At 43.0% G+C, this 24,961-nt stretch overlaps 1 protein-coding gene across 1 annotated transcript; it reads right to left on the bottom strand.

Moving 5' to 3' along the window:
- Positions 1–2,257: 2,257 nt before the first annotated feature.
- LOC110052535 (sacsin-like) lies at positions 2,258–24,498 on the bottom strand. The gene is made up of 10 exons (XM_089285744.1): positions 24,374–24,498; positions 23,666–23,709; positions 21,212–21,312; positions 20,366–20,476; positions 20,037–20,184; positions 18,383–19,391; positions 17,357–17,931; positions 5,646–16,780; positions 4,744–5,023; positions 2,258–3,718 (listed from the first exon to the last, which is right to left on the bottom strand). Exons 2-9 carry the CDS (start codon positions 23,667–23,669, stop codon positions 4,745–4,747), a joined length of 13,362 nt encoding a protein of 4,453 aa, XP_089141870.1. The 5' UTR covers positions 23,670–23,709; positions 24,374–24,498; the 3' UTR covers positions 2,258–3,718; position 4,744.
- Between the last annotated feature and the right edge of the window lie 463 nt (positions 24,499–24,961).

Raw genomic sequence — 24,961 nt, 5'->3', positions numbered from 1 at the left:
ATGTTTTCCAGGGAACAATTTCATAAACCAAAGCGCGGGAAAATGCTTTATAGTAATAATAACTTATGTTGTCTATATGCCAACCTTTGGGGAAATTGATAGTAGATTTAACAGGAGAAACTAGAGACTGTCAAACCCCGTGATTTAAATACTAAAGACCTTTTTTTGCCAATGAACATATCTGAGCGATTTCACAAAAACATGCCCGCTAGGTTTTCGCCTGGATTCGGGCAGGGCCCGAATCCAGGCTAAGCTGACGTCCTTAAACCTAGGGGGGCTCCGTCAAGGCCAGGCCGGGCACATGGCCCAGGCACTGGGCTATCTGCTGGTGGTTTGCTAGCGGCCAGCTGTCAAACGCAGGGGGAAGGGAGGGTGTCTTGTACTGACACCCCGAGCTAGCCACACTTTGAGTTTTCAGTGTTAAATAGCCTTGATATTAACTGTGTTTCTGGGAATTTTACTCAGTTGTTTAACCTTGTTTGAGGCTTCCGTGTTGACATGGCACCCTGCTGGAGTGGTCCACGCCACGTGCATGCGTGAGGGGCCAATCTCCTAGCCAGGGGGGTGGTCAGAGGACTTCTGGCTGGTGGGACTGTCTTTGAGTCAATGCGGGCATGTTTTTGCGAATTCGGACAGATATATATTTTCTGGATTTCCGGAGGTAAGGGGGTACGCGCTGCGTATATTGTCGCTATGTCCCTCGCAATACTACCCAGCGGAGTAAAGAACGTCCTATAAGCCTTTGTTGAAGGAGATCTGTAAAGAGGCTCTCATTAAGAGGAAAGTCGCTCAAAGACACACACGTGAGATCCAAACTCTAAAGAGCTATAAAGGCAAAGAAACTATTGGAGGGATCACTGGAGATAAATATTTGTCATTCTTTGTATGACTTTAATCTCTCTTTTATGTAAAAAAGCAATTTATGCAGTCATGACCGATAATAATCGTAATCTTAACATGCGGCACAAATAATCCGTAATCTTTAAATTTGGTGGCCAATAATCCGTCTCCCTTCTGCAAAAATCCCTAATAATCCACTGAATCCTAAAGCCCTAACAGGGCCTCACTCTATGCCACTTGATCCTCTTCTGTTTCTCGGAAAACGATCGTGTTACTCCTGTGTTAGGCCAACCATGATTGAATCACGCTGATGGGCGGCCTGGCTCAACACGATGGGGAAAAAGTGAAATTAGTCGTCATGCAGACATTTTACTTCTGGTCTGCCTTCAGCAGAGCTGGAACTCTCAGGACTTTTCGCCTCGTTGCAAGCCCCCAGCGGTGTTTCGACTTCTTGCTTTTATCAATTGATTTTGCAAGAGATATTATAAATCGAACGCACTTTACCTTAGCATTTTAGTCGTCAAATGTTTTTTTTTTTTCTGAGTTAGGAGTACAGGTCAGTACGATATGAGAGAAAGTACTTAGTTTTATGTTATTTGGCTCCCGCTTTGTAACTCAACCAACCCGGTACTCCCTTTAACCTGAATGAAATACACGGGGCGATAGTCTATAGGGACGAGATTTCACAAGTTCAGGAAAATGAAAGGGTAGGGAAACTGGCCTTTAGGTATTTAAAAGGGCCTTTAACTGGGACATTTCGAACAGACGCAGCTTACGGCTGTGAATGGGTTACCATTTTTCAATGAAGGCATTCGAAAGAGGTACCTTTTTCTGTCAAAATGATATGCAAAAGGTACGGGGTTGGATCTCGGGGCTCACTATCCCCGTCTAAAACTTTGTAGTGTCGGAATATAATACCGAAAGTACCTCGGAGGTTATCATGACCAAAACCAACAACTACTCAAAATGTGACAGTCACTGGGAGAAAATTAACAATTGTTATTGAAAAAAAAAAAAAAAAAAATCGGAAAAGGTCGTGTCAAAGTTACCCAATGTTATGCTCATATGTAGTTTCTTTAACTAGGTGGAGTTGAACCTATTAAAGAAAAACAAGTCTAGCGGCGAGATTTCGATTAAAGTGAAGTAACCTCGCGCGATGGCTCTCTGCCAGCTGTCTAAAATCTAAGATATATCAGGTCTTAATTTTTAGAGCGGTGTATAATTTATATTCAAATCGAAAGTAAACTCATCATTGGAACTAAACTTCACCCTGTTATACCCGACATGCGATCCGGATCGGGTCTGACTGTAATAAAAATCGAAAGTCAAGGCAAATCAAAAATACAGCATCTCACCAACTAGATTTGCTTGAAAAACGTCGTGTGAGGTGTGACCCAAAGGAGTTGATGGCCTCATGTCGAGTAACAGCATTATCTTTATTAGTCTTACTGCTAGTTTTACAATGATCATCAACTACACTACTTCACACGGCAGTTTAAGCAAAACATGTTGTTTAATCTTAATTTTTTCTCTGCTCGCTTAATACTACTACGAGTACTGTGGGCAACAGACAAAAAAGGCTATTCGAACACAACAGAGCTTGCGTTGTAAATATGATGTAATAAAACGTGCCTTAAATAGGAAACCATTGCGTATAGAAAAAGCCTTTAACTACGTTACTTACTTGGTACCGCACCTTATTACGTAACTTTTTAACTTAATAATATGTATATGGCTACGGACGAATGGCGTTTATAGTACACTGTGAAATTCATTGATATAACTCAAGGTGACAGCTATCTAATTTAGAAAACCTAAACTGTGCACATCAATCAATCAATCAGTCAATTAATCAATCATTTATTTTAACACGTTTCGTCGAGGAGCTAAGAACTTGTTCAAAACACGAACGTGTATAAATGAGAACTAAGTAATTACAGCTAATAATATTATTCTATTCTAGCTAATAATATTATTCTATTTTAAAACAACTTAATAGATATAGAAAAATTAGCAATAAATGCATAATACATGATTTGCTAAGGCCTACAAAAAAAATCTTAATTGTTGGTAATCTCTTATTCTTACGTACTAGTCGGCCTTCACGCATGCAAACTTTACTTTACATATCTAACTCACAGCTACAGTTTAATATTAAGCTCGGCCATTATAGAGCGCTTTCATTGTCACGCAATAGAAAATAAACTCAAAACCTATTCAGTGGATAAGGTCAAGAAATTGTGATATCACAGACGATAAATAAAGAAGACAGTTCTCCAAGTTTAAGGTGTGTGCGTTGTCTTGAAGTTGAGATATTCGTCGAAATGTTCCGCGCAAATGTACAGAGCCTAGTATGGGGCCGCCATGTTGGTGTTCCTCTGTGGTACACCAACATGGCGGCCTGAAAATCCGTGTTAACATCTGGAACTTACGCTGGTTATCTGGGACAATGATTATCTGCACTGAACAAATAAAAATTTAACTAAGCACTTTTCCAAATACGACAAAGTCTTAAATAGCTAAAAATCACGAGATAAATACATATTTTTAGACAAACGCGATCGTAGCTTTATGTCACGCACCCCCATAACTTCGAAATTCAAAATGCGCTGGTTTCCAAACGAAGGGCGCTATTGAGCTGAAAAGTTGTAAACAGATATAACTTTAGTGGCTCTTTAGTTTTGAATTTAACAATTTGATGACGTCACGTGAAAACGCTCTATAAGCAGGGCTAAAATACTACAAAGTACGCCAATTTCTGAATTCCATGAAAATCTGTAATGAGCTTACGTATCTACGATGCTACAGGCACATGTAAGTTATTGTTTTGAGAATCACACTAAAATATTGACTTGGAGTGCATCTCTGATATGGCAATCTAAAAAAGAAAAAGAAAATTAGAGGAATTAAAACTAAAAATTAGAAAGAGCTGCTCCCGGTTGTTCCAAGGGTGGTTACCGCCATCCGCCTGATATTTCGCTATTAGCGGATAGCGTAGTACGCTTGGCTAACGTTTATCCACTGGATAGTGGTTTATCCACCGAATAGCGTTATCCAGTCTTTGAGCAAATGGCCCTTGATTTGATAAAAGGGAGCTTTAGATTTGAGTACGAGTACAAGATGGAGTACGAGATGGAGTACGAGATGGAGTACGAGATGGAGTAAGAGAACGACGTTTCAATTCTAGTTTTGCAGGCTCCACATGATCAAGTCACATACCCATCTCTCTCCATGAGCTACCCTCTATTCCTAAACCCAACATGTTTTGAAATTCGAAAATCGTGCTCGTACTCAAACTTGTACCCGTAGTCCAATCTAAAGGTCCTTAATATTGATGGCATTCACTTGCATCAATAACAATAAAGATATCGTTTCTTGACTAATACTTAATATCGTCGGTCACAAATTACTCCTTAATTTCGACGCGCGAAGTTTCAGCGTTAATTTGTAATTACCATTATCCTTGTCACAGGGGGAGATGGGAGAAAACAAGGATCGAAATTTAAAGTGGTTGGGAAGTCTACAGGAGGCGGGAAAACGGTTGATTGAAAGTGGATGACAATTTTAGAGAAAAAAACTTACACAGGTGCATACACCATAGGTAATTGTAACAGTATGTTACAATAATTATGTGTTTGGGGGATAAAGTGTGTTCTGGGAGCTTCTAATTTTCACATGTCCTCTTGAATTTGCAACGCTTTTTCTTGCATCCTTAGCTGACCTTAGCGGGTAACATGATTTTTTGTCAATTGGCATTACTTGGGCAAGTAATTTAAAAGGTGTGCCACAGAGAGGGAGCAGAGAGAAGCAAACAGATTGAGTTGAAACATATCTTTTTCCTCGTGACCTCTTTTCCTGTATATTTCTTTCTCTAGGAAGAAACTGCATTCTCAAAGTACGCACCTTATAAAACTCTGCTTCTGATTTGGTCTAGGATCCTCCTGGCTAGTTCCAGGGCGTTGCGGGCCATTTCCTGAGAATAAACGTCGTTTGGAATCTGAGGAGACCACACTTGGTCTGGGTAGCGCATGCGCGTTGAATCGCCCAAATGATTCTCAAGTTGGCTTGATAGCCTCGTCAACTGAGAATCATGCAGGATCAGTGAGTTTTGGACTAAGTTGTGAATATTGGTCTTGTGAGCATCTACAGAATATTGGGCAGCCTTCAGTGCTTTCTCCGCAGCCTGCAAAAGGAACAGCCGTTCTAGTTAATTAAGAATTCCATTGAAAATAGTTCGTCCTCGGTCCTTGGCGAGACGAATTGGAAAGAGCCAACTGTAAATAATATCAGGCTTGTTACCATCGTATTATTTAGTTCGTAACACATGCTAGCGAAGAAAGTAAAATCTTCGACTGATCGGTCGAACACTGTATCCCTGAGCTGTAAGACTGACTCGAGTGGGTGCTGGGAAAAATAATTAGGTTCGACTGTGACAAGCCCTCTGCGAAAAGGTAAGATCATTCTAATGATTGTTAAATGTAACAGTCATTCGTTTCAAACAAAATCTTTAAAATAACTGAGCCTAGACTCAGGTCTAGCTGAGATGAACGTTTGCATGCTGGTACGTTTGGGGGTAAAAGAACGTTTACAGTTTTTGTTTTTGGTAAGAGAGATGTAAATTATGCAATGCGCGAGATCCCCTTTTTGAAGGGCAATTGCTGTTACTTTGAGTAATTTAGACAGGAATCTTCTTTATTTTCCCTTTACACCCAAAAACGAAGTAATGATTTCATCACCGAAAACTGATTTCATTCCTCGTCTTGAATTAATTGTTATAAGTATAATATTGCATGTGATATTCTTACCTGGTGACATTTAAAGCATGCCCACTCGTAGGATGGTCTCACAGTAGCAATATCGTTATCAACAGCTGCCAGATCTGCTTCGGCTTGTCGAAACCAGCGTTGTGCCTCTCGTGGTTGGGGATTCGTGGTACAGAAGCTTGGAGGCACGTACCATGAACGTGTTCTGTAACCACTTGATCCATAGTGGTGGAAGAAGCTGTCTCGGTACTCTTTGCGCTGCGAGCTATACTGCCTTGCACGCGTTCCCCAGAAACCATAGAAAGCACCATAGGATCTCCTGTGGGACCGGCTATCCGAGCTCCAGCTTTCACTTCTGCGCGATTCACCTCTTTCCAATCGTTCGATTTCACTCTTTATGTGCTGAAATACTTCCGTACAGAACACCTCGTTTCCAGGGTTCTTGTCGGGATGCCACCGAAGAAATAGTCGCTTGACAATTTGTCTTCTTCGATCTTCTGGTAGCCTCCAAGCTTCTTCAAGCGTTTTTGTAATTTCATCAAGAATCTGCTGCTTATCCGTCGGGGGATGTGAACTTCCTTGGTTTGACAGGACTATCTCAGATGACGTTATTTCTAGAACGCGGTGAAATTTGTACAAGTCGGTTGCATTGACAATCTTCCGTTCCTTATCATGCCCAATGTTGATCTTGTAAGACTTCGAAAAAAGGCTTTCACTGTCACTTGGTACTTCCTCAATTATCACAGCATAGATGAATGTGGCATCTCCTTCCTGCATTTCAAGACTCGGATCATCTAGCTCGAATCCGACGTATTCTCCGGGCGTAAACGCTTCGAAAGCCGGGTTTAGAAGGTTATGCATTTTTATAGGAATGTAACTTCCTGGAGGCGGGAAGACGTCTCCTTTGTCTGTATCGTACGAGTCGTCTTGACGAATCTTCATCTTATCCAGTAACGAACATATCTTGTCAGGTTGGCTGAGCAGCATTGCGGAAATGTAATGAGTTGTGTTTCGCAGCAGTCTTTTGCACGCGTCATCAATCACTTCTGTTAAAGTTAGAGCTATAGTAGAGATGGTTTCTTCTGCGTCTTCGACGGCATTGACATATACCCTCCAAATTTCTTGACCGGATTCCAAAACCTTCTCCAAAAAGTATGGCACTTCAAGTTCACTCCCTCGAATCACTTCCCCACTATGAACCAAATGAGTGACAATTTTACTCATACCAAGGAATTCGATACCTTGTAAACTGCTCTTCACGGTTGCGACCACAGTTTCATCAAGACCACAATCTTGATTGGCGTGACGGATAAGCCTGACAATTCCGCGGTAGAATTGTTCTGAGTGCAGCTGTTCCCGCAATGAACTAGCAGCACCAACATCAAAACGCTCGCTAGTGTCTTCGGATTCTGCGAATTTCTCTTTGATTACGCAAGACATCATCTGTGGCCGTACACCTGTGGGAAGTAGCATGATTAGGTCCTGGTAATTGGCATTAGCTTTGCAGATAACATTGGCTCTCTTCAGGTCCACAACAAAAGGCAGGTTGACGTCTTGAATACGACCATGGTAGTGAGGAGCGTCATCAAAGATAACCTCAGTTGCCCTCATCAACATGACAGGTGGTACAGTGTCATCCAAACTACTACTAAAGGGATGTGTAGCTGGAAGGTACAAAGTAGATATATCATGCTCCACGTCGGGACTGTCCTGCATCGTCTCAAGAAGACCTTTCATGGCTCTTAAGGCAGTCTCGACTTCAATTGGATGTAGTACGTTTGCGTCACATCGCCCATGTAACATGTCAAGAACCATAGCAAAGTGCGAAGGTGTGACCGATGGGGAGCATCCCAGGTATTCAAAGAGCGACTTGAACTTACTAATTTCTGCAGGCATTCCGTAAAGAAACGGCTGGATCTCACTTTTCTTGTACAATTCAAGGACGACTTGTTTGGGATAAACAAAACGCGCACCTTCTTCCACCAAAACGCAAGGTGCATGCTGAAGGTGATCTCTTGCAACAGTGTTTGAGATGGCCCTCTCTTGAAGAAACTGATAGATATTCGACATCACTGACGTTCTTGTTACAAGCTGATCATGACTATGTGCCACGTCGTTTTCTTTCTCCAATTGAAAAGAAACATTTTGGCAGTGAAACGTTACTAGGTCCACGGTTGGCTCAACAAGAACCTGGAGATTGGCAAGAATGGCGTTGCAGTAATCACCCGTACTTCGCCAACCAGGAGCCCTCTTCTGGTACAGACATTTCCTAGGATTAGCCCAGTAAGGAAGGAGAGCTGCTGTCGTCCAAGCTATCTTGGAGTGTTCAGCTAACAAAGAGCCTTTGAATGCAATGTATGGAGTATTACCATCTCTTCCTTCACCGAACTGACGATAGATATCTCGAAGTTCTTTCCCCACAGTCTCTGCAACTACGAAGCGGACATTGCAAATAGCATGTAAAAGGCCTTCATCCACAACCCCTTCTCGGCTAAAAAGATGCATGACTAATACTTCGGACTTTTTGTCGGTTGTCGCAGTCCGATGTATTGCACCCTCGCGTGCAACTTCGGTAGCAAACGTCTTGAAATGGTCAGCGGAAACTTTGCAGATCAGCCCAATGCTTCTCAAAAACTGCAACCATTCTTGTGTGTTGTAAGGCTCTGGTGGAAACTTGTCCTCAGGGAGCATTATACTAAAGACTCCATTGTGGGGATCGTAGCAAGACGAAGCTTTCTTCAGAGTCCCATCCTTAGAGGTAATTACTGCTGTATTTCTCAAACAATCCAGTAGCTTCTGCGTGTCGATTGTTCCTTTTGGCAAAATAGAGGCCCGGATGTGCTGCAGCTGAGCTAGCCTTGCGTCTTTACTAAGAATGCCGAAGTGTGGTAAAATGAAATGACAGTATACGTCAATTGACGAAACGCATTGAAAAGCCAGAAACTGGAACAGCGAAGACAGACTTGACCGTGTTTCCAGAAATATCACATTCAGTCGACGTCCAAACTCGTCCATTTCTTTACGTGGAATATCGCTAGGAAGGACGCAGACGCTTTCTTTGTCTAGACTGATAAGACCCCCATGTGTTGCTTGATAGAATGGAAGCCTTCTTAGCGTATTCTTGTCACGTTCATGTAGACTTTCAACGTTGTTGCTGAAATACTGCAAAATGGTGCAGCATTCCCTAGGATTCAATTTTCCTTCAAGTGCTTGTGGATTTATGGACATCTTCTGCTCTAAACATCTCAGAATAGATGTTGGCGTCTTAAGTGATGCTACGAGCGTACGTGGAAGTGCGCATAGATCTCTTGATAACACAACATAGTTCACCTCAGGCAGACCGAGCTTTCTCAAAGCTTCGACAACTACCGCATTAGAGGCATCGCGACTTGTAAAATCAAGGACAGACTCTGCTAGCCTTAGAGGCACCAGAAAGTGTTCGGCTATCACAGCAGAGGTACTGCTATCGTGTGACCGTGGTTTTCGGATCGTCTCCGTGCAAGGAAGGATACTCCAGTTTGAAAGTGGTTCGAGTATTGCATGAATTCTTCTCATCCTCTCTTTGTCACATAGCTTTGCCTCCTTTAGAACATCCCCTGTCGCTTCATCCAGGAAAGCCCAAACACTGTACACCCAACGACGATTTGGCTCAGACTGCTGTGTCGGACACCAGGAAATGTAGCCGTCGTTACAGAAATACTCCTGTGGTGGCAGTGTTCCATTCAAGTTACTCGCAAATTCTTGCACTCCAAAATGCTTGAACACAGGTGACAGCCGACTTGATACATCGCCAAAGATTTGTACTCGTAAATGATCATTGACAAACATCTCGGCGCAATGTGGCAGGATGCCATAATGACGAGAGAGGAACTTAGGATGACAACTGCTGAATTCCTGTAAACGATTGTCTTGTGTTAGAAGCAGAGGAAGGCCGGATAGGTTTGCTAGGAAGTGTTCATAATCCTTGCAGTACTTAAGCACGAGTGTGACCCCATCAACGGTCTTAAATGGCGTCTCTCCAACATCAACAGGAGTCGAAGTCATCAAGCAAAGGTGGTCTTCCTTGTTGACTGTCTTGTAGAACTCCATTACAGAAGAAGGCGAAACACAGCATGAATTCACACCTGAATTGCGCAATGCTTCATAAACTGACAAGGAGAACGTCAGTAGGTTAAAACCAGTTTGCAGAAGAATTTCTTCAAAACGCTTTTTCTGCTCAATTTTTCTTGTCACCTCTTCTTGAAACTCGATTTCAGAACGGAAACGTGCACCTCTTTGTGGCCAGGTAAAACAATCACTTTTTCCAAGATTGTTGAAGAATGCTTTGGCTTTTCCCTCACCTGTTGGAGGAAGCCACGTTAGCTGAACAGCAGGAGTGGTACCTTTTGATGGAATACTTCGCAACACTGGAAGCAGTCTCAATCTCGTCTTGTCCATTCCCTGATACACGGACGCTACCAAGGTTGTCCAATATGCATTGCCTGGGAGAAACAACGGGAACAGCTTCTCGTATTCTTGAATCTTTCTCCCCAAAACATCTTTACTGCCGTTAAGCAGAACTTGTTCAACGTTGTGTTCAACTGGCAAATGGAGGTGACTCTTCACCTCATCCAAAAGAGTCAAATAGGATGAGGCTATCACATCTGTCAGCAAAGCGTTGTTCCAGTCACTCCGATAGCCAGTAGTTTCGTCCTTCCACAGATTTCGTCTAGCTTCGTGGTCCAGAGCAAAGTGACCATTTACATGGACTGGAAGGTTGGTTTCTAAAGGAAGTGGAAGAAAACAGTAAACTTTTTTTCGACTACTCCCTGATTTCCTTTGATTGGATTTCTTCTCCAAAAGGCAAGCGACACCACCTCGGGGAAGCATCCCCAGATCACCTCGTTTGTAAGCATCCAGGATACTTCTTTGCACTTCGCTTTCAAACCCAACTTGCCTGACAATGAGCCACTTTTCTTCGTTGCAAAGACTGTCTCGTAACTTCAGAACATACGAACACTTTTTCACTTCAACGTCTCCAGAGAGGAGGAGCTCTCTCTGGTTACCTTTCTTTGTAATCTGTTTCACGTAGGTGATAAACTGTTGCCTCTTGGCTGCATCCTCTTCTGACATTTCTGCTTCAACGAAATAAGAGTTCACAACCTTATTACTTGCTTTGTCGATTTCACACAACGTGATCTTCCTGACGTTATTCACAAAAAGTAGAACTTCAAAAAGCTCTCCTTTCAGTGCTTCCATCATGCCATCCAATGTTGTAAGCGTTACTGGAGATGTAGATAACTTGGAATCATTTGCCATCTCTTGGGTTCTCAATGGGAAACGGAACATTGTTGAATTTTGCATCGGGAACTTATCTTCAATATAGCAAGAAAAAACGTCTGGAAACATGCGTTTTAACTTCGCTGTTCCTTTGTACATCATTCCTGGAAAAGCAGCAGTTGCCCCGGGCACGTACTTGTAGTGTGGATCTAACGCACACAAAACATCTCCAATCTCTTTGCCACTGGAGGCAAATGTCGGCACATCAGTCAAATGATACACCGCATTGAACCCGACACCATACTGCCCGGTCTTGTTTGGATCGTCCCCTTTACTTCCTTCGCCAAGGTTCTGTATGCCCACAATATCAGCTTCAGTGAAAGGCTTGTTGTTATAGACACACAATGCAGGACCCTGCAGTGGTTTCCATGAGTCTCCAAACACTTTCTCATCTCGGTGCTTTCGAGGGTCTTTAATAAAGCAAATCTCTGTTGCTTGAGCATCATCAGCATTCTGGAGAAGTTCTTTCAATATTTCTTTCTCGCATGGGTAAGCTGTCAGAATGCGCTTTAAACGATTTGTGAGTTTTTCGTTTTGTCCAAAGGGAATACCAAACGAAAAAGGTCTTAGTGCTTCTTCACGGCGTGTTTTGACACCGAGTCGTTTGTTCGTTTCAGGCGGAAGCAGATCACTCACAAAATGAACCCCAATTTCGTCAGGCATCCAAGGGCAGTCTCTCATACAAAGCTCGCCAACGGATTGCATCATTCCTTTGGAATCAGGAAGACAAAACAAATCCCCATTTTCATGAATGTTGTTGCCGTCGTCCTTAGAGTCTGTCATGCAGTTGCCCAATTGAACGGCCACATTGACTGCCACTTGGAGATTCTTCTCATCGAGTTCAGCATCTCCAAACTTCTGCTTTATTAGATTCAAACAAAAGATTAAATCTTCTTCTTCAAAAGCATCTTTCGCACCAGCTGTTTTCATCAAACCATGAAATGATCTGGCTAAATCATACGGCAGCTGATAAAGATAGGGAGAACAATCCACATGCAACTTGAACGCCACTTGCTTTGCATAAACAAATTCCTCGCCACAGAGAATGAACTTCTTTCCACGAAAAATCTCTCTCAATTGCTCAACGTCGACTTCTTTACTGTCAAGAGCTCTTTGAAGGTATGTGTACGTCGCCAAGCACACCCTGCTTAACTGTTTGCTTCCCTGTATATCAAGACTGTTAGCGTCTATTGACGAGGCAACATCAAGTTGGGACACGACATGGTGGAGGGTAGCCCTCTTTTCGTTTAAATGCAGAAATGTTTGAACAACTGTTGGCATATGTTGATCTACTATTGGCTCGGTGCAGCAGATTAAGTTCTTTTCGCGCTCTAAAAATAATTCCTTGGGTGACAGCAATTTTCCCTCGTTCCCAGTTCGTACTTCATCCCCTTTCCAGACAAGAGGAAACTTCTCTGGCTTCTTAAGTACTGGAAGAAATTCTGCGTGCAAGAACCTGTTACTGACATCATCGGAAATACAATTTCCATCTTTATGCCCCAGCTTCCATTGCAGGTAATACACCAATGCCGTTATGCGCTTTTGAGCTGCTTCTTCACTAGTTCTGTTTAAAACGCTTATACTTTCTGCTCTTTCTGCAACCTCGGGCCATGGAAGATCATCCGTCAACATCCCAAGCTTTTCAAGTTTGGCAAGCCGTAGACTGCTTAAGAAGGTTGCTTCTGTGCCAAATGGAAACCTTTGGTCCTCCGGGCTAAACAGAGAGGCGGCAGTTTTTTCCGGATTAATCAGTTGGCATGGACACTTCAGCATTTGACCATCCGGTGAAGCTGGAATACAGGCATGTGATTTAATGAGATAGTCGAAGCCTCCGTCGTTTTTCTCGTCTTGAGCGCACAAGTCAAGAACGTACAAGACCAACTTGTCCCTCTGGTGGCTTGGTACCAAGGCGATGTTCGGAAAGAACAGCTCACGGAAGAACCTTGCCTTGTCGTAGCTTTTATTCTGTATTGCCGCTGCGAGATCATATTCTAGAAAAGACTCATACACATCTGCTGGTAGATCAACGATGACTTTATTCCTCTCATTCAGCAACTGAAAGACCTCAAAGGAAACTTCTCCTACTTGTGAGTCCTGGCGAAAGGTTGGTTCCAGAAAGACAACTTGCGTAATGTCTACCCATCTGTTTCCATCTGAGAAAAGAGAGCAGCTTCCACTAGCGAGATTTTGGTAGAAGGAACGTGCGAGCGGCTGACAGTTTTGTTGTACTTGACAAGATTTTGGCCATAGTGAGTGGAACTCGTATTTGTCTGTAGCAAACTTCTTCACGTCCTCCAGGAGATCTAGATATGCTGCACAGATCGAGTCTTGCATGAGAATATTGTTCCACTCTACTCCAACGCAGCTTTTGTCATCAGATGTTTTCTCCTTCAAGCTTCGTCTGCTAGCGGCTACTGCAAATGCTCCATTTACGTGCACTGGGAAACCACTGTAGATAGGAAGCGGAAGAAAGCAGAATAACTTCCCCTTATGATGCGGCGCTTTTGCTGGTATTTGTTCGACAACCGGTACTGGCAGAAGCTTTCTATGGTCGTCCGGCATCATCTGAGCAGCTACTCCAGCTGATGGAAGAAGACTTTTGTCGCATTTGGCAAATTCCATTGCTTCCCCCTTGCCAATAGAAGACGCGACAAGCCAAACTTCAGATTCATCCTGCAGGTGGCCATTGTTCTCAAGTAGCAATCGTCCGCTATCTGTAACGGTGCTGTTGATGGTAAACAGAAGTGCCGAGCTCAGCAAATCAGCATTAGAGCTGGGGAAATCTCCTGTTTGCTTGGCAATCTCAGATGATGCTCTCAGAAAGTTGCACTGTTGAAGAAACTTCTGTTCTTCGTTGCTAAGGCTCCTAACGGCTGGTGAAAGAGTGACTGGGACAGACAATTCTCTTAAGATTCCGTCTTGATACATTGATTTGCTGACCTCAAACAACAGTGTGGGTTGTTCAGAACTAGCTGATCCTCTCGGTAAATGAAACACTTGTATGCGGCGGACATTTTGCGTAAAGAGCAGCAAGGTTTTAGCGCCATGAGTGAAGAGCCCTAAGAGTTGCTCCACTTGTTTGTTGTCGTAATGAAGTTGCTTAATTTCACTTTGTATAGCTTGCTCTTTGGTTCGTAAAGGAAAGCGAAAAAGTGTTCCGTGAAAAGAGTTGTCCTCTTTTTCCAGACGAAGGTCACAGTTAAATATGCCATTGAAGGGTTTGAACTGATTGCTAAAATTCCTCAACCTCCTTGTGTTCTTGTTGATGTCTATCTTCATTCCAGGTTTGCTCTTGTCCCTGATTGCTTTCCCCAGATAGAAAGTGTTGGGGTCAAAAATCACAAAATAATTTTTACTTACGAACATTGGAACATCCGTCAGGTTGTAAACTGCATTGAAGCCGAGTCCAAACTTTCCAATTTTCTCAGTGTCGGATTCTTTTGTAGCACCGTTCAGTTTTGTAATGTTTGTAAAATCTTCGTCCCGAAATTCGGCATCGTTGTACACCCACAGTGCAGGACCCTGGCAGTGTCTCATTCCTTCGTCAATCAGGCAGGTCATGGCATCCTCGTTTGTTCTCTCATCATAAAGAAATCTGATTTCTGTCGCACCGGCATCGTCAGCGTTTTGTACAAGTTCTTTTGGTACCGCGAATCCATCGGTGTAATCTTCCAAAAGTCTACCAAGTCTGCGAGTTAGTTTTTCTTCTTGCCCAAATTCTTCTCCTATTTCAAGTTCGTCTGGCTCTAGCATTCGATTCCTGAGCGTTGGTACAAGCAATAGTTCAGCTGTGCTGTTCGGGATGTTTGGATGTACATACATATAATCCATCCCTTCATCGTGGTTGCTTCTTTCCAACCACTCACGTTCACAGTACATGCAATCTTCAACGGGTGCAAGCTTGAGATAGGTATCTCCTTCCACATGTGTTGGAATTAGAACCTTTCCTTGAAGTGCAGAAGGCAACTGTTCTCCAACGTTTGGCTTAACTTCATTCAGAATATCCACCGATAATTGGAGGTCTTTCTTCACTTCTGATGTGGAAAATTGTGTGCCATTGTCATACTTCTGTTTTATCAAATGCAGAACCTGAAGTAGGAATGCGTCATCACACTGTTCTTGCAAGCCAAAACTAGACAAAAATGCAGAGAAATGTTCCACTTCTGAAGGAAGGGAGCGGACGTATGGTGACAGATCAATAGGCGGTTTCTTGGATAACATCAGATCAGGAGAGGAAAATCCATCTCCATTCCAAACCCAGGCCAGACTTTCAAGGCCACTCAATGCCACCTTTACGTTAGCCTGATCTGCATGACTTAGACACTGATAGATTTCCTTGATTATCATGATATAACGCGGCTTTTCATCTGTGTTGTAGGAACTGATCACGTTTCTGAGATGCTGCACGACGTCGACTACAGTTGGCTTCGTATTCCAGGAAAAGAAATTGGCTACCTGATAAGGTGACTCTGTTTTAACCACTGGTTTTACAGATCCGATGAGATTTGCCAGTTGATCGCTCTTCACTTCTGACGGCTTCTGGAAATGTGATTCGCTGTACGTTTCTCCCCAAAACGTAAGTCTTCGCGGATAATCGCTGGGTTTTCCTCTAACCCTGGATACCCATGAAATGTCTTGAAGCAGAAATCCCAATGACGTTCCACAAGTGTTCTCTTGAAGCTTAGAAGGATTCTGTGTTATGTATTGCATGATCGCTTCTGATTTTCTTTCCGCTGTTGAAAGGCTTGGAATGTTGCTGACCGCTTTGGCACTTTGGTAGAGGTCTTGCCCAGTGATATCACCTTCGCCTTTCATTCCTAGAGTTTCCAAAATCACTAGGGCTGCAGGGTCGTTGTATCGTTCTCCCGTAGGAAAAACGTCTTCCTCGGCGAAAATACGCCTCAACAAGTCCTTCCTGGGATCGAATATCTGCATAGGCTTTACTCGTCTACTTTTGATTGAGACAAACGGCAAAGATTTTAACTTCTCTTTAAATCTCCAGTCGGCACCAGCGTAGACTTGATAGTGCTCCAGCACAAAGACCATAAGTCTGTCGATCTCTTCAGCAGAATAAAAGCCTTCTTCCACACCTGGAAATACCTCCTCGATGAAAAATTCATGCGATGCGAGTATTCCGATGTCCATTAGCACTACCAATCGCTTGGAAGCGTCTTCTTTGATGTCAATGAGATCCCTGCGGGGAGCCACCGGAAACGACTCTTCAGGGGCGGCACGAAGACCGTTTTCCTTCGACACAAAAGTCTTGAATAGAGTCTCAAACAAAGGAAAGCTATAGAGAACATGCTTCTCTTCCGGTTCTAGCGAAGAGGCTTTGGCAATGAACCTTCTCAAGGAGCGTTTGCCGTGGTCTGTTACTTTATGCATTCCAGTCGCCATCTCGGGGAGGGATGCCGCCAGAGCTCGTAAGACACCTTTAACTGATGGTGGATGGACAAAGGCATTCGCTAGCGCAGGATGGAGGCGTAAACATTCCGGGTACTCCTGCATTACAGTCAGACCAAGCACTTTCAAAACGTCAGTGACGTTCTCATCAAGATGATCTCCGTGAAGGCTTCTTACAACTATCCTAGATGGCTGCGTAAGTCTTGCTAAGGTGACCGGCACTTGTGACATGTCGAGTGGGAGCAACGGAAGGTTTCGAAGCCTTTTAAGCTCGTCAATGGTAGGAAAGTTTTTTCCGAGATAGTCCCACACAAGATTAAGCCATTCTTTACGGGGATGGTTTCCGATTCCAGGATTCCACGTTACTTTGTCCCCCGCTGACCACTCAGCTGGCAGTGATTTTGAGAGAAGGTTGGCTACATCGTTTTTACAAAGGTGGCGTAACTGAGTGCATCCTGTGAAAAATGGAACGAGAATCTTATAACTGTTTAACTATTTAGTTACGTAGTCTCTGTAAAAGGCCCTTTTCGGTTCGGAAATAAAAGGTATGGTTTTCTTTAAGCTGTTCAAGAAAAATTAAATAGCGAAGAATTTTAGGAAGTGTCTAGAATGATATCGTGTGTTTTAATATTGATTCCTTTTAAATCACACCTGTTAATAGAAGATTCAAAATTTCAGCAAAATAACAATATAATTTGATCGGGTTTTCCTACTCTGATCAGTTGTAATCCCCTTTTACTCTTGTGGTACTGTACACTTTCCACAAAATAATAATGGGGGGGGGGGGGTAACCCTGCGATGCAGTGGGAAGAAGAAATTCTATCGTCCTATCCAGGAGGAAGTAAAAATACTCCTACAGTCGGTTCGTGCTACTGAAACTCGGACAAACTTTGGTGAAATGGACCCCTTAGCCCGATGAAGTCGTTGTCCTTACCTCAAAATTCCACCTTTTTCATGAATGAAAGAAATTTACTTTAGATATTGAGTGTAATTCCAAGATGTAGTAGAATTAACACGGATCATATCTGTACCTTGATTGGAAACTGCTTGCAAGCTTTGGAAGAGGCTATCGTCAATGTCTTGATCCAGAAATCGATCCTGCAGGCCAGGAAGAAGTTCACGTGGATGCTCTGGCGAGCACATGTAAATAGCTTGATCGGTGTTAGAAAACGAAATGAAGCTTCCATTGGTAACGGGCAACAGCTCTAATCCGAGGAGGTCTGAAAACTGCTCATCTTTGAGCACAAATTTTAGAAGCTGAATCTTCTCTAACCGACTGAGGCTTCTGTAGCAAGAAGGCGTTTCTCTGAACACTCTCCGCGTTATTGAGGGCGTTATCTCGGTTCTTAAGTTTGCGTACAAACCCAAGGCTCTCAAAACGTGATCCGGCAAAGTGGCGACGTTCTGATTCGCTACAAGAAAAACTCGCACAAGCAACTCTTTAGGATCGTTCTCTGGAAGTTTGTCAAACGTCGCGTCTTCCACGTTCAACCATTTACCTCCGTGGGCGGGAGAATAAACGACTCTTTCATTACACAGCAACTCCAACAAAGGATTCTGCACTCTTTTCCACTTTTGATCAATGACGTCCATATTTGGCCACGCTCTAGGTGTAAAGAAATACAATAAAGTAATTCAATTAGAAAAAAAGAAGAAAAAAATCGTTCCATTGTCAATGACACAGCCCGCACGAATTTTCCAATCAGCGTGCACTATTCTTTCCCAGCTCTGCGTTTTTAAGCCGGTTTTGGGTGCGGGTTTTGTTTTCGTTGTTAACCTCGTGATCTGTATCTTAAAGAGTCGTTGGAATAAACCAGCACGCGCAAATTCAATTACCTTAACAAAGAGAAAAAAATTATTAAGTGCTTGTCCCAAACACTATTACCGCATATCGGAAAAATCATTCAGCGTATTACACAAGTTGCGAAACCTCAAAAAAGGAGGAAATGATGGGGCAAAAGTGTTTTGGAACGTGCCTGGATACGGATTGGCAGCCAAACGTTTGATAAAAGCTTGAGACACTCACGACAAGTGCAACTTAAACAGTTTAGTCTTACTTGTAAATCGCATCTGGTTGGATATTATAACTCTTCTCTTTAATAGCTTCCATCAGCATCGTAGCATACGCTCTTGGGATGGCCTCTTCCAGAAGACACTGGTTCCATAACAGGGATTTGTCAGTCAGCTGCCGCCCTTCCTTTTGAGCCAAATCCTCTTGCTCAGCATTCGGAGTCTTAATATAACGTCTGTTCTGGCTCAAAGCAAAGAATCCATTGATGTGTACTGGTAAACCTGTCATGCTCGTCTTTTGCACAGGCAGTGGGAGGAAACAAAACACGTGCCCTTTAATATCAGGCGTCTGGTTTTCGGAGGGTTCTGGTATCGGCATGGCCACACCAACTAAAGGTAGATAGCTGAGATCTTTATCCTTGGCCAGGGTTTCAAATTCTGACGAGACGCTTCCGCCACAAAAATAATTTGTAACAAGAAAAGAGTGCCGATGTGTGTCGCTTATCATACCTTGGTCATAAGCAACCGTCTCGATCGTGACTGGATATGTCACCTTGACAGGCTCTGGCATAAGCTGACCGGTCGTGATCTGGTTGCGAAATTCTTCCCTCTTTCTGCGAACCAGCGGGAGGCTGTCATCTGTGATTCTGACTTGAAACGTTCTTCTGGCTTCATTGTCCGCCACGTCTCGGACGTAGAGCTCTATCGATTCGAGATACTGGAGAAAAAGAAGGACCAAGTGGGCATCAGCCGTAAAACTCTGAAACAGTGTGCGCACCTTTTCGACGGAGTAAAGCGTCTGTGACAGCTTGGACGGTGCTGTCCGCAGAGGAAAACGGAACAACGTTCCATTATAAGTTCCCTTGGAGAACGCATCATCTGTACAGTCGAAGATTCCTTTGTACGGTAGGAACTGGTCCGGTATGCTGTCCATCACTGCACGGTCTTCCTTCAATCGCCATCGGTGTCCAGTTCGTCGGTCCTTCCCGCCGCCAAAGTACTCCTCGTGCGGATCGATCACTCCAATCTGTGAGCCACTTAAGATGCTCGGGAGATCTGAGATCAACAGAAGGAAAATTTGTCCAAAAAAATTTCACGTGGTGAAAAAAAAAAAAATTTCAGCTTGTCGGGACAATTTGGCAAAAAGTGTGCGTTGCTCTTTAAAGGGTATGAACCCATGCAAATGCATAACGTTACATTTCTCTCCTTAATCTGAGAATAAAAAAAGAGATTGGCCATCTCCTGTTCATATGACGTAATGTACAGATGGAAAATCTTTTCGATCCCTCGAACGTCCATGCGAAGGTACATCGAAGTTCAATGAACCTACCTGAGTTTCCTCGATTTTTAGGTTGCATTTATTCAGTTAATAGACAAACTAAACGGCAGATGTCAAAGACAGAACGTCGCGAACAATCCTCGGAAAAAAGAGGTTGTCTTCTTTCAGAGTTTTCTGCTAGTTTAATCGCGTGTTAACTAAGAGGTAAATTTTGTTTGGTATACAACTGGCACTGGTGGTGCACGCCCGATGGCGATTTAATGACATCTCGCAGAAAAATTTCACATTTCCAGATACCCTCCAAGGTTGTTGTCGATCACTTTAGGAACAAAATCTTTGCAACAATGTGAGTCAACGGTGAAAGCAGCCACGACAGAATTTAACCATAAGAGTACTGAAAACTTACACAAAAGGAGACTCACCTGTGACATGAAATACAGACTTAAATCCAAGACCAAAACGACCCACTTTCATAGGATCTTTCACTTTGATACTATCACATAGCATTCGTATGCCCTTCCAGTCTTCGTTAGTAAACTGTGCGTCATTGTATGCATAAAGTGCAGGACCCTGTTAAATGACAAATAATTGGAGACACAAGTATAAATTAGATATAATTAAAAAGAACAACTGAAAAGCCTTCTTTCCTTCTTTTTTCTGTCTTCAGAAGCGCAAAGACACATCCAGATTATTGAAGAACTGATGAGGGAAACGTTGACTCTTTTGTTCCCGCTATAAGAAAAAGTCGTACCTGGAATTGGGCGAGGCCTTCACTGTGAAGTTTCTCTATTCCATAACTGTGCTTGTCATGAAGGAATTTCACTGTACTTGCACGTGCATCTTCGGCATTTTGAATAAGTTCCTAATATAAGGAATAAATGTTATTACAAAAACATTATGAAAAAATAAAACTCTCAAGCGATCAAAAAACTCCTAAACGTTCATTAACTGACTAAATTTCTATGTCGGCTCTCTTCTTCTGCTCATTCCTCATTCTCCACACTCCATTGAAATCCCTGACAGACTCGACCCAAACTAAAACATTACATGTTGATGACACTGCTCTATAAAGATTTTCGAAGTGTTCTGGTTTGTTTTCCCTTTTTTTTTTTTTTTGAGACCAACGAAATAACGACCGAGTTATTCTGGCATCGATCAGTAAGAATTAGACAAAGAAATAAGCTAGCCTGTAATTGTTCACGCATATTTCAGAATTCTAGAAGCTTGAACACTTTTCCAATGTTTACAACTTTTAAAGATGTTATTACTGGATTCGGCGATGAGTATCAATTGTCTAAAAATTTTAAGCGACATTCTTCAGTTTTAAGGGACTGGTTTCAGTTAAAACCCTTTACATAACCCTTACCACATTACGTTAAATTCATGCCTTCTTTGACCTCCTTCCAAATAACAGTAGACTTCAGGAGCCCCTGAAATCATCGTATTTAGAAAGGCATTCTTTTTGGCAATGCAATTTCTGTTCCCAAACTCAGCGTTTTGTTCTTCTTAATTTTAGTAGAGAGACTAAGCAATTTCCAGTTTCTTTGCAACTGAACCAGTGCTGCAGACTATAGATGCCTATTGTCACCATCCTTACCTTCAGTATCTGTCCATCGTCAGGATACTGATCTAGGATGGTCCTCAACTGTTGGATGAGTGATGGCTGAATCAAGTTGAAGCCATCGTCATCATTGTCCGCTGTTAGTAAGTAAAAAAAAATCAGACAATCTCCTAGTCAAGTGCCCACAGAGCTGATTGAACTATCTGTAAATGGCTGTTTCTGGGTAGGTAGAAAGGAAAGAAAAATGAAGAAGGAAAGGACGATAGCAATGAGGAAGAGAAGGAGAGGAAGGGTGGAAGGGAGGGATGGAGGAAGGGACAAAATGAGAAAGGGGGAGGAAGGGTGGAAGAGAAGAGGGAGGAAGGGAAAAAGGGCAAAAGAGGGACAAGTGGAATGATAGAAGGGAGGAAGGGAGGAAAGGAGGAAGGGAGAGAGGGAGGAGGGGAGAGAGGGAGGAAGGGAGGAGGGAAGAAAGGAGAGAAGGAAGAAAGACGGAAAGGAGGAAGGAGGAGGGGGAAAGAGTGGAATAAAGGAAGGGAGAAAGGGGGAGGAAGGGTGGAGAAGAAGAATGAAGGGAGGGAGGAAAGAATGGAGGAACAGAAGAAGCGAGGAAGGGAGGAAGGGAAGAAGGGAGGAGGGGAGGATGGGAAGGGGAGGAAGGAGGGAAGGAAGAAATGGGGAAAGGAGTAACGGAGAAAGAGTGGAATAAAGGAAGGGGGAAAGGGAGAAAGGCGAGGAAGGGGGAGGAAGGGAGGAAAGAAAGAAGGGAGGAGGGGGAAAGGAGGAAACGAGGAAAGGAGGAAGGGAGCGAGGGAGAAAGGGAGGAAAGGAAAAAAAGGAGGAAGAGTGGAAGGGAGGGAGGAAGAAAGAAAGGGAGAAAGGTGAGGAAGGGGGAGGAAGGGAGGAGGGGGGAAAGGAGGAAAGGGGAAAAGGAGAAAGAAAGCGAGGGAGAAAGGGAGGAAAGGAAAAAAGGAGGAAGAGAGGAAGAGAGGAAGAAAGAAAGGGAGAAAGGGAGGACAGGACGAAGGGAGGAACGGAGGACGGGAGGGGGGAGGGAGGAAGGAAAGAAGAAATGGGGAAAGAAGTATGGGAGAAATGGTGGAATAAAGGAATGGAGAAGGGAGAAAGATGAGGAAGGGGGAGGAAGGGAGGAAGGGAGGCAGGGAGGACGGGAGGAAGGGAGGACGGGAGGGGGGAAGGAAGGGGGAAAGAAAGAAAGGGGGAAAGGAGGGAAGGAAGAAAGGGGGAAAGGAGGAAGCAGGAAAAGGGAAAGAGTGGAATAAAAGAATGGAGAAAGGGGGAGGAAGGGTGGAAGGGAGAAAGAGGGGAAGGGAGGAAGGGAGGACAGGAGGGGGATTGAGGCAGGCAAGCAGTTATGTAGTTGACAAGTAGTCAGGAGGATGGCTAGCAGGCAGTTAGGTAGGTAGAAAGGTGGATAGGTGGGTGCTGGGTTAATGTGAATAGGGGGTAGTTGGGTAGAGTAACAAAGCAGAAAGCAAACAATGACAGAAAGAAAAAGGCTGGTAGGTAGGCAGACAGACAGACCAGTATGTTGTAAATTAGGTTAAAATGGTGGGTTGGTAGCAAGGTAGAGGTAGCATGGTTAATAGCTAGGTAAGGTAGGTAATTGTGGGAGGTCTGTCAGGCAGGTGGTGTGGAGGCAGACAGGTGGGTATGCAAGCAGACAGATAGCTAAGTAGGTAGGAAGATTGAAAATCAGGCACCCAGGTTGAGCAAAGCAGTATAGTTAGATAGGCAGGCAGGGAAGCAGGCAGGCAGGCAGGCAGGCAGAAAGGTAGGTAAAGTAGGTAAAGTAGGTAGGGGGGAGGCAGAGAGGGAGGGGGCTAGGTGTATTGGTGTTTAAAGTAGTTTTATTCATGCATTGTATTTTGAAACTCGTTTAAGAAAAAATAAAAATAAATAAAATAAAGTAACAAAAAGCAAACTTGTTCCCTCTCTTTCCCCTTCTCCTACTTGACTGCAATCTCCAATCCAGTGTCATTTCTTAAATTTAGCTCATAAATCATTACTTTTGTGACCCTCCTCTCAATTTGGCAACTAGAATGAACTCCAAGACGGACGTTGAAAGACTAACTACAGTATTCTATCTTTTTTAACATATTTCGCATTTATTTCTCCAAAAGCACCTAGGCTTATCAAGGGGGATTACAATATTAATATTACAAATTTTACTTCATTTACTCAGGTTCACACGCTCACAAACGCACAACTGAAAAACAACGAGTTAAGCTGACATATCTAGTGAAAAATAATTTTAACAACCAAACAGTGGCCACCGAAAAGCGATCAGTATTAATACTTTGTACTTCTCGAAAAAAAAACACAGTAGACATCGTTCAATACAAAATTTAGTTTCCTAGCGTCGCTGCTCGATGACCATGTCTCACCCTACAATATCTGTAGCTATGAGTAAGAATGAGGCGGACCTTAGAGATTTGTGTAATTCCAAACTAGACTATTGTCACTCACCCATTCTCGCCAAGGAACTAGCGTAAGCCACTTCTGAAGTTCATCTGCAAGAAAAATATCAACATTGAATGTTACAAACGTTCATGTTTATCTGACCAACACTACATTTGGTTCTCTGAAAACGATCGTAACGAGAAACACTCCAGCGTTTCAATGTTAACATAAAGATTTGGTGTAAGAATTGAACTTTGTACTTAATATAAAAGGCACAATCACCATCCTTTATCGATTGAAACTGCGTTAAGTTTTGCTTTGGAAAAAAATACAGGCTTGTTTAAGCTTAGGCTGTGACTTTATCTTGCTTTGGTTCTATTTAACAATAAATAATCTAGACTGAAACTTTGTTTTTGTTGAAACATCTGCCTTTTGGGTAACCGTGCGAGCAGAACATCTTTAATTGCAGAGTACCTTTGGGTATAATTTTTGCAGAACCCTTCAGGTAATGGTACCTTAAACTACTTCAGAGGGTCTTAAAACTTTCGAGATAAAACAATGAGAGCATAATTAGAAGTGTTCTCGACGTCTTTTTCGTGTTGAAAACAGCACTGCACTGAAAACGCGATGTTTACATAAAGAACCTAAAGAGCCTTAACTTCACATCTTCGAGGTGATTTTTCACGAATTAAGGTTCTCACTTGTATTCAATCTTTTAAATACACTCTTGTACACTTCACTAGCTCATTGACTCTAACATTATTTCTTGTTTACCTGCATTTATTTTCCATGAAAACCGTTCTTCCCCTCGCAAAACTGCTGTACTGAACAAAACGCGAAGAAGGAATGTCTTCTTAGTATTAGGAAAACCCTTTCCGAGAAATGCAAGCAACCCGATATGTCACGTGATCCTTAACTGTTTCTCGGAAAACGAACATTTTACTTCCGTTTCAGGACGATCACGCTGGAATCACGCCGCTTAGCAGCCAGGCTCAACGATTTACACGTGGTTTGTGACAAGCATTGATAGACGGCTTCGCCAAAACACAGCGGTCAAACGTCGGGCATGCGCAAATTGGTACATTTTTTGGCAGCCGCGCGCCAATTTCGCGCGCAAAAATTTAAAGGAAAACATGGGAAACAACCGGTGTCACGCAAAATTTACGAAAAAAAACGTGAAAAGTTCATAGAAATCTGTGAAAGGAAAAGAAAGCAGGTAAAAGGAAAACTTAAGACTTTTCAGACACAAAGTTTATTAAGTTACCGGTATTCGGTTGATTTACCATTTTGTTTTGAGCTTTACCAAAAAAGTTTACAAGTCTTAAAACCCGTGTCATGCTACGAGCCGACGGCGTAGTATAT

This window comes from Orbicella faveolata, unplaced genomic scaffold, assembly GCF_042242905.1.
Source record: "Orbicella faveolata isolate gen_17 unplaced genomic scaffold, um_ofav_v1 contig_13, whole genome shotgun sequence".
Classification (NCBI taxonomy): Eukaryota; Metazoa; Cnidaria; class Anthozoa; order Scleractinia; family Merulinidae; genus Orbicella; species Orbicella faveolata.
Note: the sequence above shows the minus strand (reverse complement) of the source record. Positions and strands in the feature narration are given on the sequence as shown.

Bases quoted from the DNA above. Each gene is read 5' to 3' on its own strand.
- LOC110052535 (XM_089285744.1), bottom strand. The intron at 17,932-18,382 runs GTAAGACTAAAC...CTTTACACCTAG, and splicing joins CAACCAGATGCGATTTACAA to AGCGTGGCCAAATATGGACG. The intron at 16,781-17,356 runs GTACAGATATGA...CATTTTTCACAG, and splicing joins GCAAGCAGTTTCCAATCAAG to GATGCACTCAGTTACGCCAC.